The sequence below is a fragment of the Epinephelus lanceolatus genome, chromosome 14 (assembly GCF_041903045.1).
Source record: "Epinephelus lanceolatus isolate andai-2023 chromosome 14, ASM4190304v1, whole genome shotgun sequence".
Classification (NCBI taxonomy): Eukaryota; Metazoa; Chordata; class Actinopteri; order Perciformes; family Serranidae; genus Epinephelus; species Epinephelus lanceolatus.
In genome coordinates this window covers 8,129,925-8,146,169 of record NC_135747.1, presented here as the reverse complement: position 1 = coordinate 8,146,169, position 16,245 = coordinate 8,129,925, and the positions used below count along the sequence as shown (strand labels likewise).

At 39.5% G+C, this 16,245-nt stretch overlaps 2 protein-coding genes across 2 annotated transcripts in view; one reads left to right on the top strand and one right to left on the bottom strand.

The window, feature by feature from the left end:
* gpr39 (G protein-coupled receptor 39) overlaps nt 1-16,245 on the top strand; it is a 74,665-nt gene that overhangs the window by 51,163 nt on the left and 7,257 nt on the right. The gene's annotated exons all lie outside the window — the stretch shown is intronic.
* The window catches only part of LOC117251676 (ly6/PLAUR domain-containing protein 1-like), a 35,567-nt gene continuing 19,733 nt past the window's right edge, over nt 412-16,245 (bottom strand). The window contains exon 3 of the mRNA XM_033618174.2: nt 412-2,743. Coding sequence (XP_033474065.1) covers nt 2,502-2,743 — 242 coding nt within the window. The 3' untranslated portion in view covers nt 412-2,501. The remainder of the gene's footprint in view (nt 2,744-16,245) is intronic.

Below are 16,245 nucleotides of genomic sequence, written 5' to 3'. Positions count from 1 at the left end.
TCTGGCTTCCTTTTTTGCTTGCTTTATAATTCCTACGGCTGCTAGAGGGTGCTGTCACTTGATTGTAAACGTGCTGTTTTGGGGCACTTGCTGAAGTGACTGATGCTGTCATTTTTCTTGGACAGTGTCCAATACAATAAGCATACTATAAAGCTGAAGCCATCTTAGAACAATTTAATATTCAGTTCTTTTAATACAACCGTGACATGCAAGCTATGGGATGTCCAGTCTCGGAACCCATTAGCTATCACTGTTAAAACGCTAAGCCTCTGGGGACAATGGCCAATATTTAGGCAGATCTGGAGGAGATATCCGGATATCTAGGCCAAGACTTCTCTACATACAGATATTTGCATATGAATGCAGAATTAAAAAAAAAAAAAGCAAACAAAAAGCTAAATTGTGGTCAGACGATAGCCAACGGGTTCAGAGATTGCATTTCGGCCAGTGTGTTCAACCACTCCACAAAGACTGTTTACCTGCTGCTCAAACATGACTGGTCAACAAACGGACTACAAACAGAAGCCAGAATACTTCTGATACCAATATCTTGTCCCATTGCCTACAGATTCTGCAAACATATGCAAATATTTGTTTACTGAGACTATATGATGTCCAGTGACTTCATGCTGTTCCACTTGCTAACAGCTGGTAGCACTAAAGCCACCAGAAACTTGTATCAGCAAAGATAGGAAAGAAGAGGACAGTTAGCTAACGTAAACCACAGGCTGTATAAAACGTAGCCACTGTGACCTCAGCCACTGGTTTGTGGACTCCCATTTTAAAGCCTTAAATTTAGCATTTCGGCCATCACCATCTTGGATTTTTGGAACTAGAAGTTACTATATTTGAATGACAGGGTGGAGCTGTGGAGGAGCAAGGGGTGGATCTGACTCACAGACTGTGCTGGGCCTCACAGACAACCTGTCACTCAAAGCAGCTACGCCATTATTATGCATAACTTAAGCCTTGATCAAATCAAGTGAGTAAGCAAGTGAGTTATATAAAAATTCACTCCTCCGTACAGTTGTCACGAACGAGGAAATCAGTTATAGAGACCAAGCTGTAAATTTTTTTTTTGCTGTAAAGTGGTCATTTTAACAAGGGGGTATATGGTGAGTGACTCGCTCTTGGAGCCAGCCTCAAGTGACCATTAGAGGAACTGCAGTTTTTGGCACGTATGCATTGGTTCATTTTTCAGCCCTGGAGGATACCGCTTGGTGTAAACATAGATGTAAGCTATAAAGGCCCCGAAATATTGGCTTTACAAATGTATTCAACATGTTACTTAAACCTCAAAGACACACACACAAAACTCCATAGGATACGTTTAAGGTCCAGGTCACCTCCAAAGCAACCACTCAAACACTGCAAAAGCAACATGATATTACACTTGATGGACAACATCAACTTCTTGCATGTTTAGCACATCACTTTACATGTTATCATAACACATTTGGCTCTGAAATATTCTGTCAAGGTATGCATACTGATGCCTTACCATACAACATATTCCCTGATTATAGGGAAATAGCACATCTTCAAGGATAACTTTAGAACTCTTTTGATAAAGCTGAATGAGTCAATCAGCAGTCACCAACATGTAGCCACTCTATGGCCTTCACTGTAGCACACACACACTGAACTACTGCTGCTCCACCTCGGTGCAAACTGTTCTACTTATTAGAGATGTGATGAATTTGTGATGAGTAGTTAGAAAAAGGTTTGTGGACTTCATCATGCTTTTGTAGCTCTATGTAGGCTAGACAGACAGCAATGGTTGTTACAGAGTTTGAGGATAAAAACAGAACTTTTTTATGTCCTCCACTGAGTGCTGCTAGTTGTTGCTGAGAGCTGTCAGTTGGATGACACTATATTTGTGAGGGGCTTGAAGGCTGGAGGTGGCTTTAATAAAATGATACGTTTTTCTTCATTCAATGCCTTTTTCCAACCTGCATTTTTTTTCACAGAATCATATATCATTCATACATATATACTGTCTTTTTTCAGTTTATTGATACAACAAAATTGGTGATTGTTCCAATTAACGGTATTAATTTAGATTTATTCAGGAGAACTTTTCTTAAGACTCATGAATCATGATTCTGAACTTTCTTTCCTGCAATGTGTCTTATTTGACCTTGTACTGTAAGTTAATAAAGACAGATGTGAATGAGCCCCCTGCTGCCCAACAAAATAGCCAAAAGCTGTTTCATACACAGCACAGTCCTCCACTTCACCTTACCCAGCTCTCCTTGTAGCTGCACCAAGATCATGTTTGTGACATGACACATGTGATGTGATTGAATTTCTCAATTTGGCCTTTGGAGGCAAGATGCAACATTAAGGAAGTCAAAAGAACAAATACTGTACAAAGCTTCCAATATGCCTCAAAGAATATGCACATAAAAAGTATGTATTCTTCACTGCTTCAGTTTATACAGTTCCAGATCATGTTGTCTCCACTGTCAATACAGGTTAACTCAGTGTGTGAAGGTCTGTCAGCACAGGGTGGAGGATAGTAGGAGGACGATGTAGAGAGAAAACACAGGGAATTGTGGCATGGTCAGGGTAATGGCGGCCGACGGTTGGGGACGTTTCTTCTGCCGTGGTCCATTACACAGTGGTGTGTTACAGCAGGTGATGCACACAGAGTTGAGCTTGCCGGTACAGAACTGCTGGTAACCAGAAGAAGCAATAAGACAGGCTCCTGATGAGGCGCAGGACTTGCGGTAGTGTATCCCTGAAATAAGACAGAAATGGATGCATTAGGTTGGTAATGAGAGAATTACAGGGTGCGGGTTTGTGTGTGAAAAGGAACAAAGACAGAAAGAGTGAGATGGAGGCATGCAATTAAGAATAAACAGGATGTATGCTTTCATCAAGGGGAGCCCAACTTAAAGGAAAACATCTCTGCATAATTGGCTTAATGCAGCCATAACACTTAGCTCTCCTCTGTGTCTCTCAAAGATTTGCATAAAATTGTCACAGTGTCTGGTATAATTAGTCCAGAAAGCCCTTGCTTTTTAACTGGTGCTCTTAGCGGGTGCACCTTTTCTTCTCTCTCTTTTATATATATCCAGAGGAACTTTAGATATAACACTAAGCCCAACGCTTTCTAGCAGCCCAAAGATTTTCAGTCCAGTTACTTTAGCATGGACTTTGAATTTCAGATTTCTAAATAGGAGTGAGGGTGGCACTTAAATGTGCTTTAAAGACAGGCTTAAGGAGAAAAAAAATAGTCTCGCAGAAACATACATTAGATTGTTGAGGCAGCAGTGTGAAAGAAGCCAGCAGTCAATCAACCAGCTGCAGAACTGCTGACATAAAATACACAGGCACCAGCTGCACAGGTAGCAGGGTTGATGGTTTCTTCCTTTTCAGCCATCAAACATGGGAACTGTTAGTGTTTCCCTCTGCTATATTGCTGCCTTAAAATGGGGTGGAGGTTACTGTGTTCATGAAAGGAGTCCATGTGAATGCCCCCCCTCTTGCGGTATTCACAACCTCAGAAATGGAAATGTTCCAAAAGCCCCGAGATCTCAAGTTGTGATGAGTTTGCTGACATATTCATGTCAGCAAACTCACTCAAATGGCGAAGGCCATAGAAGTTCATTTTCCAGTGGATGGTAAGTCAATATATTGTAATTTTACTTGTATAGATTCTTTCTTGTTATATGTTTGTGATGAAAATTGAGCATCTAGTTGTGTATCACAATTGACCATCAAATTCTGCTTGAGAGTCTGGAACATTTAATCCTATTTATCTGATTGATGTCAGTTCATTCATGTTCATGATGAATCATCTTTGCAATCTCAAGTTTGTCTCGGCTTTCCACAAGGTTCTGTGCTCAGACCAATACTCTTCACTTTATATATGCTTCCCTAAGGGGAACAACATTAGAAATCACTCTGTAAACTTCCATTGTTATGCAGATGATACACAGTTTTATCTATCAATCAAGCCAGAAGAAATGGATCAGTTCACTAAACTTCAAACATGCCTTAAGGACAGAAAAACCTGGGTGAGCTCCAATTTCTTTCTGTTAAACTCAGACAAAAACCTAAGTTATTGTACTTGGCCCCAAACACATAAGAAACTCTCTATGTTAAGATATAGTTTTTCTGGATGCCATTGCTCTGGCCTCCAGCACAACTGTAAGGAACCTCAAAGTAATATTTCCCAGCAGAGCTCTACCCAAATTCAACTTAAGCAATGGTCTTATTAGCCAGAACTTAGTGCAAATGTGTAAGGGTGCAATTAAAGGAGCTCTATACAATATTCAGAGCATTAATATAGCAGCAAACAACCATTTGACATTTGACATCAGACTTTCAAAATCAGATACAGATGTGGTCAATGTCAGAATGCAACTGAGCCACAGTGCACACAGCCTACTGTGTGAGTATTGTAAAAAAACGGTTATAGATTTGCCCAAATACTCCCATAGAGAGCTATAATTTTTTATACCAAGTGTACACAAACATGCAACTATGAGATCTCTTAAACTCTGACACTAATCCAATAATCCGATCCTCACAGAGGCAGATGTCTTGGCCTGAACAGTTGGAGCTACACCACACAGACTGGATATAAAGATGGCATGACAGTTCCCCAAAAGTGAAGCCTAATATCTTGATTTCCCCCTGATGGCTGGCTGCAATAAAGGTCATAAACCCCTTCCCCTCTATGTTAGTGGATGAGACATGGGCCTAAATAAAAACTCAAAGCAGACATCACATACATTTTTCCCACCAATGGTCTCTGTGGTTTAGTTAGTTATATCACACTGATGTTGAAATGTTAATTTTTTTTAATAAGTTTTGCTTGAATTAGTTATTTGATACTATAAAAGGGATATGAAATAATGATTGATAGCTGTGACTGACTTGTGATTGAGTCAGTGTGGGGGGTGTGGTTTGGATCTTGATGCTGTGGTCCTCCAGTAGATCACTATTTGTAGACTGGCTCCAAATAACATCACAAGGCCACCAGGGCAAGATGACAGCACCTGTATCTGGGATATTTTGGGTTCATTTTTGCACAATGGGAGAAAGTGGAGATGCATCTTTCAACTTCATATACAGTCTATCATGCTACACAACAACATCTGGTTTATCCAACAGCAACACCAATTCCTGATATTATGCAGTTGCTGGTAATTATCTGAGGTGTTTTCTTTAGGACTGGAGATATAGAGGTTTGACCTCATTATCTTTTATATTATCTTTGAATCAGCAACTACCAAGCTATTAATTAATGATAACTTGGTTCCTGATTTGATCCTTACACATTCATTTGTGAACCTTAAGTAAGATCATTTGTTGTGTCATCTGTGCCCATGAAAATGTCAATGCTAAGTTTTTCTGATTAGATATTCTAATATCCCCAACACAAAATGAATATGAGGATTCTGTGTAGTTTGGTGGAGGAGAAATCACAAAACACTCTAATATTATATTTAGAGCCATTTTCAGTGTTTCAGCATTTGATTTGCAAAGCTCCTCTGAAAAGCATCCATCTCAGAAAAGTTGACTTATCTCCACCAGCTATAATCCACATCACAATGAAGTTTAGTCAGGGAGCCGCAGAATTAAAGAGACCGACAGCTGTGACCATTTCAGGTGGTGTTTTTTTTCTATTTGCACTATAAAGCGTTGATTTACTACAGCTTGTTAGAACAAGTTGTTTGTGAGATTAGTGGACAGAGACGGTAACATTTGGTTGACATTTTATCTCAAAGAAATATAGATACGAGTACATGAACTTCCAATAACCCTTGTAATGTGTCAATCTTATCTCCACCTGAGTGCAACAGATACAGGCATAGTAACATCCAATGTACTGCATGTTCATTTAAATTGTGCATCCTTCCATGTCTTATATACTGCAAATATCAGCTGAGGTCCCAGAAGGTGTTGAGTAATCCAGTGGAAACACAGTGGGAAATGTTGCAAAGCTCTGGAAGGAAATGTCCCGTCTTCTCACAAAGCCTGCAGAATAAAACCTGATTCACACTGTGTTTATATCTCTATTTTTAGCTGTTGCACTCTTAAAGGATGGCAGCACTTCTGAGGATCTCTGTCATTTTCAGCTCAAACCTTATAATGGCCGTTGATATTGTGAACTAAATAAGAAATCTGTGGGACAAATATATGAAATAACTCAAAGTAAGAAAATCCTGTGGTCACAAACGGCTATATAATCTGTTGGTTTTTATCTTGAGCAGTAATTGGAAAATAGCGGGAGCCGATAACACAGGCAGTCAGTGGAAAATGAGGTGCAGTAAAAGTGGGAAGTGTCACTGACAGAGAATACAGATTTGATGGTTTTTCTCACCTCAAACAATCACTTACCATACAATCCTATTAGTTCAGCTTTTATATAGCTTTCAGAGTTTTTCAGTTATTGGACTTCAAGTTTTATCATTTTTATACACCTTCTCAGATTTTTACAGTGTTGTATATTGTGAAGAATGTTAAAAGTGGCAGACTGACTGGGTGACATCACAAACTTTTTTTATCACCTATACAGACGCTTGAACTGTAAATAGTTGGAGTCAACCGACATTTCAACTGCTTTCTATTCTTACACTTTGAATGATATTTCAGGGATGTCAGTTTCAGTAAATTTTTGATAGCCAGACACCCATTAACCATTAACATTTAAAAAAAAAAAAAAAAAAAAAGATAAAAAGACCTGAAATACAAGAGACGTTTTCCATTCAGTTCAGCGCTCCATTTCCTAAGTGAGCTTTCAAAGCACTATACATTCATAGGTGGTAATTTTTTTTTTTTTTTTTTACAGTTAATATTTTGCCTTCTATTTTCTTTTGGCTTTGCTGACAGTCATGTGGCTAACTGTGTTAACATGTGGAAACATGGTGCCTACACTTCTGTCCCCACTGCTTAACTAGCCACTCTGTACTGCACACTGGCCAGGCAGGACCTAGCAAGCGACTCTACTTTTTCAGTGATCACCTCTGGTAACACCATACTGCCCCAGGGGTTTTGACACAACATAGTTAACAATGCTAAAGGGGTTTTATGACTCCAAATTAAGCCAAGTACTTACAAGGGCAATGTAGGGGGAGACCAGAGGGTGGGCACAATATCCTGCAGCAACACCACCATGGGTCAGGACAGCATAAAAAGCAGTAGAATGAGCGGCTGACAAGGAAACTGTGGAAGATTAAAGGTCGTACGTCAGTGACAGCTGTCGAGGAGCCACACTTTGGTGTCAGTTCTATTGGAGTCAATGGGGTGGGCACTGCAACTCACATCTTAACCCATCATATCTTTGTTGTTTCAACTGTGACTGAAAAAACCTTCCTCCAGACCAAAAAAACATTATGTGAGGCTTACTGACATTTTTTTAAATCTAAATACGCTAGGCTGACCAAACGTCCTCTTTTGCCCGGACATGTTGACCATCAAATTCTACTGCAGAAACTGGATCACTTAATTGGCCTAAAAGGTTCTGCACTAAGCTGGTTTAAATCTTATTTATCTGATCGTTTTCAGTTTGTTGACGTTCATAATGAATTGTCCTTACGTACCAAAGTTTGTTTTGGAGTTCCGCAAGGTTCTGTGCTCGGACCAATCCTATTTACTCTATATATGCTTCCTTTAGGTAACATCATTAGAAATCACTCTATAAATTTCCATTGTTGCGGATGATACTCAGTTGTATTTATTGATGAAGCCAGAAGAAAGTAATCAATTAACTAAACTCCATAACTGCCTTAAAGACATAAAAACCTGATTGAGCACCAATTTCCTGATGTTAAATTCAGACAAAACTGAAGTTATTGTTCTTGGCCCCAAACAACTCAGAGACTCTTTATCTGATGACATAGTTTCTCTAGATGGCATTGCTCTGGCCTCTAGCACTACTGTAAGAAACCTTGGAGTAATATTTGATCAAGATTTGTCTTTTAATTCTCATTTAAAACAAACCTCACAGACCTCCTCACGCATTTTTTCATCTGCGTAATATTGCGAAAATTAGGCCTATCCTGACCCGAAAAGATGCAGAAAAATTGGTCCACGCTTTTGTTACCTCTAGGCTGGATTACTGTAACTCTCTATTATCAGGTACCTCTAGTAAGTCCTTAAAAACTCTCCAGCTAATTCAAAATGCAGCAGCACGTGTACTAACAGGAACTAAGAAACGTGATCATATTTCTCCTATTTTAGCTTCTCTGCACTGGCTCCCTGTAAAATCCAGAATTGAATTTAAAATCCTACTGTTAACTTATAAAGCTCTAAATGGTCAAGCTCCATCACATCTTAGAGAGCTGATAATGCCATATTATCCCACCAGAACACTGCGCTCTGAGAACGCTGGGTTACTCGTGGTCCCTAAAGTCTCCAAAAGTAGATCAGGAGCCAGAGCCTTCAGCTATCAGGCTCCTCTCCTGTGGAATCATCTTCCTGTTACGGTCCGGGAGGCAGACACTGTCTCCACATTTAAGACTAGACTTAAGACTTTCCTCTTTGATAAAGCTTATAGTTAGGGCTGGCTCAGGCTTGCCCTGTACCAGCCCCTAGTTAGGCTGACTTAGGCCTAGTCTGCCGGAGGACCCCCCTGTAATACACCAGGCCCCTTCCCTCCTTCTCTCTCTCTCTCTCTCTCTCTCTCTCTCTCTCTCTCTCTCTCTCGTATTCTATTACTGCATCTTGCTAACTTGGCTATACTGCATGTCACTAACTCAGCTTCTTCTCCGGAGCCTTTGTGCTCCACTGTCTCTCAGGTTAACTCATATTGCAGCGGTGCCTGGACAGCGTGATGTGTGTAGTTGTGCTGCTGCCGTGGTCCTGCCAGATGCCTCCTGCTGCTGCTGCCATCATTAGTCATTAGTCATACTTCTACTGTTATTATACATATATGACTATTGTCACACATGTATACTGCCAGATATTAATACATACTTTCAACATATTGTACCACAGTAGCCAGAACTATAACTATAATATTATTACTTTCATTAATGTTGTTGTAAACTACTGTCATTACCTGCATCTCTCTCTCTCTCTCTCTCTCTCTGTCTCATTGTGTCATGCGGATTACTGTTAATTTATTATGCTGATCTGTTCTGTACGACATCTATTGCATGTCTGTCCGTCCTGGAAGAGGGATTCCTCCTCAGTTGCTCTTCCTGAGGTTTCTACCGTTTTTTTTCCCCGTTAAAGGGGTTTTTTTGGGGAGTTTTTCTTTATCCGCTGCGAGGGTCATAAGGACAGAGGGATGTCGTATGCTGTAAAGCCCTGTGAGGCAAATTGTGATTTGTGATATTGGGCTTTATTAATAAAATTGATTGATTGATTGATTGATGTCCACTTTTCACGTCCCGTCCGGGCGTCTGGGGGTTTTTTATAAAGTGATGATAATGTCCGGTTTTCCGTGTGTTTGTGTGGCCGCATATTTCTATCCGAACCCGAACCGAGTCCGACATTATTTAATGACCAAAGTACTGAGTTTGTGTCACACAGTGGTTACAGGCTATTTAACAGGCCGGGCATGCGCCGTGGGTGCTCAGCTGCGGAGACGGGAGCGGGAGGCGGGAGGTCCAACACTTTAATCAAGGCAGAGGCGGGCGGCTGGAGGTCCGAGACTTCCAGAGAGGAGAGAGGTAGAAACAAACAGCCAATGTGTGTCTGTGTGTGTTATGTTCAGGTGTTGTCACATAAATAACAGTGCCCAAGCAATAAACAGGACAGACAATAGGATTTTATTTATTTTTACAGCCCGAATACAAATTATAGCTACATTTTTGACCAAACCCGGCCCGACCCGTCGGGTACCATCGGGCTTGGATCGTCACACTCTAGTGTGTGTGTGTGTCTCCTATTGGGGCCTATCTGAATTTCTGTCTTTGAGAGATATTATTTTGAAATATAACTGAATTTTCTATCCATACATATAAATTTTAAATATATTAAAATTATAAGACATCTTTGAGTAAACTGCGAGTATCATTTAAGTAGGCTATGTCGTGGCCGGCCGAATGTCCTCTTTTTTGGAAATCAAAATATGGTCACCCTAAAATATGCAGCCTCTGCTGGACAGAGACTTGATCTGTTTGGAGACCAATAACAAGGAAATCGAACATGTATATTTAGATAAAAAAAACATCAGTAAGCATCACTTAATGTGTGTATGTGTGAGTTTTTTAAAGGATATTTAAAGCCAAAAACAGAACACTAAAGATATGACAGGTCAAAGTATGATTTGCCATGCCCACTCCATTGACTCCAATAGAACTGACACCAAGGTATGGCTCCGTGAACGCTGTCACTATTGTCATGACCGTTTCTCCTTTTAAAGTTTCTTTGGTAGCTGACAGGAAGTAAACAGGGACCAAAGCTTCTGCCCTAGCAACTGAATAGTAATGAAATGGTATACAGAACTTCATGCATAATCTGTCAAAAATATTCTTGGCAGCTAAACCATTGACATCCCTAACTTCAAGTCATATTTTAAAGTTTGTTACTGCTGACACTGAATCTATTAATACTGACTTCAATCTATTACTCTTGGACACTATTACTCACTGACACTTAAACTGCTTTCAGTGCTTACTCTTTAAATGTTAGTACTACTTTAGTGCAATACAAAGTGACACTTCAACTGTCTACAGAGCTAGCAATTAATATGGCAGCTGTTTATTACCAGTTTTCAAACGCGACCTCCCTGTCATACATTCTCGTGTCAGCACGGTGGACACGGAGCCTTCAAGCATTCCTATGAGACAACGCTGAGCAGATTTTTTTTCATGCAGCAAAGCCAGACGGTCAGTGGATAAATGCAACAAAATCGTCACTTCCAGGGAGGCTCAGCTTCCTGGGACCTAATGGAGCGGTAGGCGGGAGAGGACGCTCGGTGTCTGCATGATGATTGGAGGAATTGTCTAAAAGGCTGAACCTCTTTGTGATTGACAGCGCTTTTTGAGCTCAGTCCCATGCGGATATTTGCAAGTGTCTTTTGAGAGTCTTTTGACAGAGTGCCGTCCGGAGTTCCTTATTTCCATAAGCGATATAGCTCATTTTCACCATTTGTACAGTACGGTTCAGGTGTTTAAACCCATCGGAAAATCGTTGAGGTGTGTTTTGCTGTGGTTCTATGGCATGGACCATGAGGGAATTAAATTTAAAAGCACAGACACAGGAAGTGGCCTTGCTCAACAGTCTGACAGGAGTCACGTTAATTAAAAGGGCTGGTACTTGTGGTTATTACACAGGCTAGTTAATAACATGTCGGACAGGAAAGGAAAGTGTGGGATCATTTTGAGAAGGTGAAAGACAAACCCAAGATGATATGTAAACTCTGTAGCCAAACATTTGCCTATCATTTGTCAACTACAAACATGCCTTATCATCTGAAACATGTAAGTGGCTACATGCCCATGAGCCTCTTAACACAATCATAACTGCTTTGCTGACAGTGTAATTAACAGGCAGCTCGCTCAGTGTGTGACGTGCACTTGTAGAGTAGATAAAATATAGGCCTATATTAATGAAGGTTTATTAGTGCGGTTTTGTATTTCTCTGTAATGTAGCACAGTGTTAACAATGTTACTTATACTATTCTTTCTCAGACCTTGAACTCAAAGCATTGTGTTCCCCTGCCTAAAATATACAATTTAATAATAAATTTAATATTGTAAAAATGCTGAGGACTAGTCGACTAATGGCCCTAAATGACAACTTTTGGTCGACTAGAAAAATTCTTAGTCGGGCCTAGTATTTTAGCCATATTGTTACTGCACAACATATAAAATGGGTAACACAAACATATTGTTTCTAATTAAGAGGAACCTAAGCACAAATTAATGGAGTACAGCCTTTAAACAATGAAAAGCCAGAAGTCTGCAGTCTGACTGCTGCTTGAGAAGTTCTAAAGTCTTTCATGTCTTTCAGATTACATCAGATAAAGGCAGATAAAAGAAACGTTTGGATTAACACAGCTTTGTCTTTAACATTGACAGTATATGAAAGCTGTGTGAATGCCCTTTATAGCCACATGGGTGTTTTTACTAGGCTAATTAGACATCCGTTCAGGTTGATGGTAGGTGGAGCTTTAATGACTCCACTGGACTACTTGTACCAATAAGAATGTTAAAGATGTCATTTGCCCCATCCTAAAGGATGCAACAAAGCTGAAAAGAGAGTGACAGATATGTTGGTCAAGCTCAGTCTGCACATGATCAACAGGGAGAGAAGCAGTCTTATCAACACAAATACTGCAATTGAAATCACTTGTTTGTGTGCCATGGGTGTGCAGAGGCTTAAAACTGCTTTCATACACTGACAGTGTTTTCGCAGTAATAATCATGACAGTGTGACTATAAACCAGCATGCACAATACCAGGACCCTGAAACTAAAGCATCCCCTGACAGCTTTTCTCAATCAGCACTTTTTCACAAACTTTATCCTGAACATTGTTACCTGAAAATGTAATTTAAACTGAAAAATATTGTTAATAATTCAAACTATATTTTGAAATACTTACTTTGGCCAAGAAAATATTCACTATATTACATTTTCTTATCAGCCCATGCAGAAGCATGTGTGCTTCAGTAAGAGACGAGATCTTGAGACGAGGTAAAAAGAAAACCTTCACACTCAAAATAGAATAATTAACATAAAACATTTGATCTGTTCCAGAATGTTAATAAAAATGCATCAAAATAATTTTCAAATACAATTTCTAGTTTGTTTTACATTAAAGTGCCTTAATTGGCATAGAATCAATTTCAAGATTTTTTAAATCATGCTAAAAAATGTTGTTAATATGGACAACATTCTTTCATATCATACTGATTAGAGACTCCAACATAACTGCTTTGATGGATGCTAGATAAGTGATCAAATATTATGTGTGCTTTATATGCCCCAAAGCATTTAATCAGATAATAACTTTTTAGATGTGGGCAAAATGGTTGTGTGAAGCATCTCATCTGCTGGAAATATAACAAAGTTTTTTTCCAACTTTATTCAGAAAATTCAATACATAAAATAAAGATGGAGAAGAGGTGGTTCCACCTGTAAATACAATTTAGTAGAAAGTAATTAAATGAAACTCAAGTTATTTTCTGTAGCAGCAAATTACAGATGTCCCCTAAACACATCACAAGCTGTCCATCAGTAGATAGTAGAGGATATTTTTACTTTACTTGAGTAATTCCTTTTTCTGATACTTTATATTTCTACTCCTCAAGCATACAATATGGTACTTTTTATTCCACTACATTTATTTTACAGCTATAGTCACTAGATACTTTTCAGATCAATTTTATATGTAAATATATGATCAGTTAAAATAAACTGCTATTTCTAGCTACATTTTAAAAATGCCAGAGTTAAAAATGCCCAGCTTAAATGAAATGTTCTTTCCTCTATCATCTGCAGAGGGCTGAAAAGCAACAGTGAACAGGCAGTGAGTTGTGGTACTACTTCTCCTAAGAGGGTGATGTAGCTGTATGCAATACCTGCTAAGCAAAGATAAGTCAGGGATTTAGCAAATCCAGTCAAAAGAATACCACCAGTTTATGGTCTCACCTGAAAGTGAGCCACAGAGATCTCTACATGGAGAAGTTCATTTCTAAAATAGGTTGATAGTGTATGTGTTAAATATTCTTTAAAAATAAAAACGTAGGCTAGTATAAAAATATTATTTTAAAATGATATTTTTTTTAGAAAGCAGCCCTCTGTACCTTTGCATGGTGCAAAATCAGAGCACAACACATACTCCCAAGGCTCGGCTCTCGCTCTCCGCGGAGAGCCCTCGACTCCACTCCCACAGCCAACCCTTGCGCCCTCTGGCCAGGCCCGGCCCCACCTCACCCTTCCCCTCCCTCCGGGGCTCCGGGGAACCGAGTTCTGTCTTCCTTTTTTTGGGTTGTTCAGCTGTGTAGGCAGTTGTAGCCAATGCTGGGATAGCTATTTTACCTGGTGCACTGTTCGCCATTGCCGCTTGCTCTCCCCTTCTGCCGGCGGCACGGGAACACGCATATGCAGTAGAACAGCCAATAGGAATGCAGTGGTCTGAGCTGACCTTTGATTGGTTGATGCACATCGACACGATACTGATTCTTTAGAGGCTGAACACAGAGCCATGGTAAGGTGCGGAAACCTATTGTTTGTCTCAGACCACTTGATTTACATTATGCTTAGAGGATATTATAAAATTTTTACTCAATTATACCAAAACAATGTTGCTTACTGGAGCTTTAATTTACATTTGAATAACTAAATATTAATGATTGCTTAAACTTGAATGAATTAAAAGAAGCAGATTTAATGGATATTATCATGGGCTGCTTCTCTGTGGTTGTATGTTTAACAATATCATTTTCAGTGTCGACTCTCCACTCAAGAAGTCCGCCAAAGGGTGTACATTAAGATACTCATGTACCACCAAAGTGAAATATTACTTTCACAGCACATCCACAAATAGTCCGAACTGTCCCAGCAGATAAATGTGTCAGGACAGTGCAGCACTTTAAAGACAATGCTAAAACTGTGAGAAGGAGCTCAGGCAATACCTCACCTCTGCTGTTACTGAATCACTCTATGGCAACACTTCAGCGGCGCTCACTCTGTGCTCTGATACAGCAGCACAACATATTTATTTTGGTTATTATGTGTTTCCGACATCTTAATTAATGGAAAAGTTGAAGTGACAAAGCTTATTACTATCTATTATCAACTGTAAAACTTCCTAATTAGTAATTATGTTGTCAATGCTCTAATATTTGATTTATTACCTTGACATTATGCACTGCCAGAAGAACTGTTCTGATTGAAATTCAGGACAAATACACACAAATGTCACTCTGGTACACGCTGATTATATTCCATATGTACCAATTATGAGCATGGAGAATAGATGCAGTGCTGTGCCGCATTTTTGTTGAACAAATATCACCAAAATGAATCTCAGACAACACAACAGGAAAACATAACTTTTAAAGCACTTAGTGGGGATCTCATTTAATTCGTGCGTGGGAATTCTAAGATTCAGCACTTGAATCTAAATTATGCTGTTGAGCTAATTTATGGGGAAAAGGGTGAGATTTCTTATCAATTTTGGAGCGCTGAGGGAACTTTAGTCTAATGAGAATCAGCATGGTCGGCTGCACAGGGAAGGGTAAGCAGTCCAATATATCCAAGAGTCTGGAGAACCTTTGATTGCTCTGCTAAATGAGATTTTGACCAAATTAATCCAACAATTTTGGACACTGGTTGTATTTCTGTAGTTTTGAGAAAAGGCACAGAATACTGTCGAGACAAGCCGTTGGTTTGTAACAGTTGTATATACATGGATCAGTTAATTACAGTATAAACTAGAATCCATCTTGCTGTGGTATTACTCCAGCCACAATGACCCCTTTCCTACTTCCTACCCTCAAACTTCCTGCTCCCTTGCTCAGACCACACCCATCGTCAAACTCAACCTCCATTTTGATCTCAACTTCACAGCTGTAAAGTTTTGTGACTGCATTTTGCACAAGTGCAGCATTATCACATTCACAATATCTGTCCACAGACAGATATACAAAAAAAAAAGGCTTTTGTGGTTGTTCCCGCTACAATATGTCACCAGGAACACATTTTGCCATGAAGACACACATGCACACACGCACGCACACACACACACACACACACACACACACACACACACACACAAACACAAACACAAACACACACACACTCACAAGGTGAAAACAATACCAGCCATTGCAATGTTGTTTTGGCTGGCAAACATAATTTGTTCAACACAGGTATTTTGTACCTTGCTTTTAAATTAAACATTGTTTGAAACAGTGACTGGACTGCCCTTGACACACAAAAAATCAACTATTTCTTGGATGGAGTGGTGTATTCCCTACAGTATCAGTCTGCTCTGTGATCTTTATTATCCATCTAAATCAAGCTCGACTAAGCAGTGAAATTAGATGATGGTTGTTATATGAGCCAACATAAAGATGTCATCCAGATAAATGGTCAGTTGGGACAATAAAGTTGATAGCAGATATTTTTGGTGATAAAAGCCTGAATTTCATCATGAAATAAAACTTATCGAATTCTGAGCACTTGTGAATGCATTACTGTAATTTGGAATTTCCTGTACTACTTTAAATGTAGCCAAGATGGTCTCTTGAGATCTTAAACTGTTTTTCAAGACAGTTCTGGTCAAAGTAGCAGCAGTTATGTTCAGTGTTGGGCAAGTTACACTC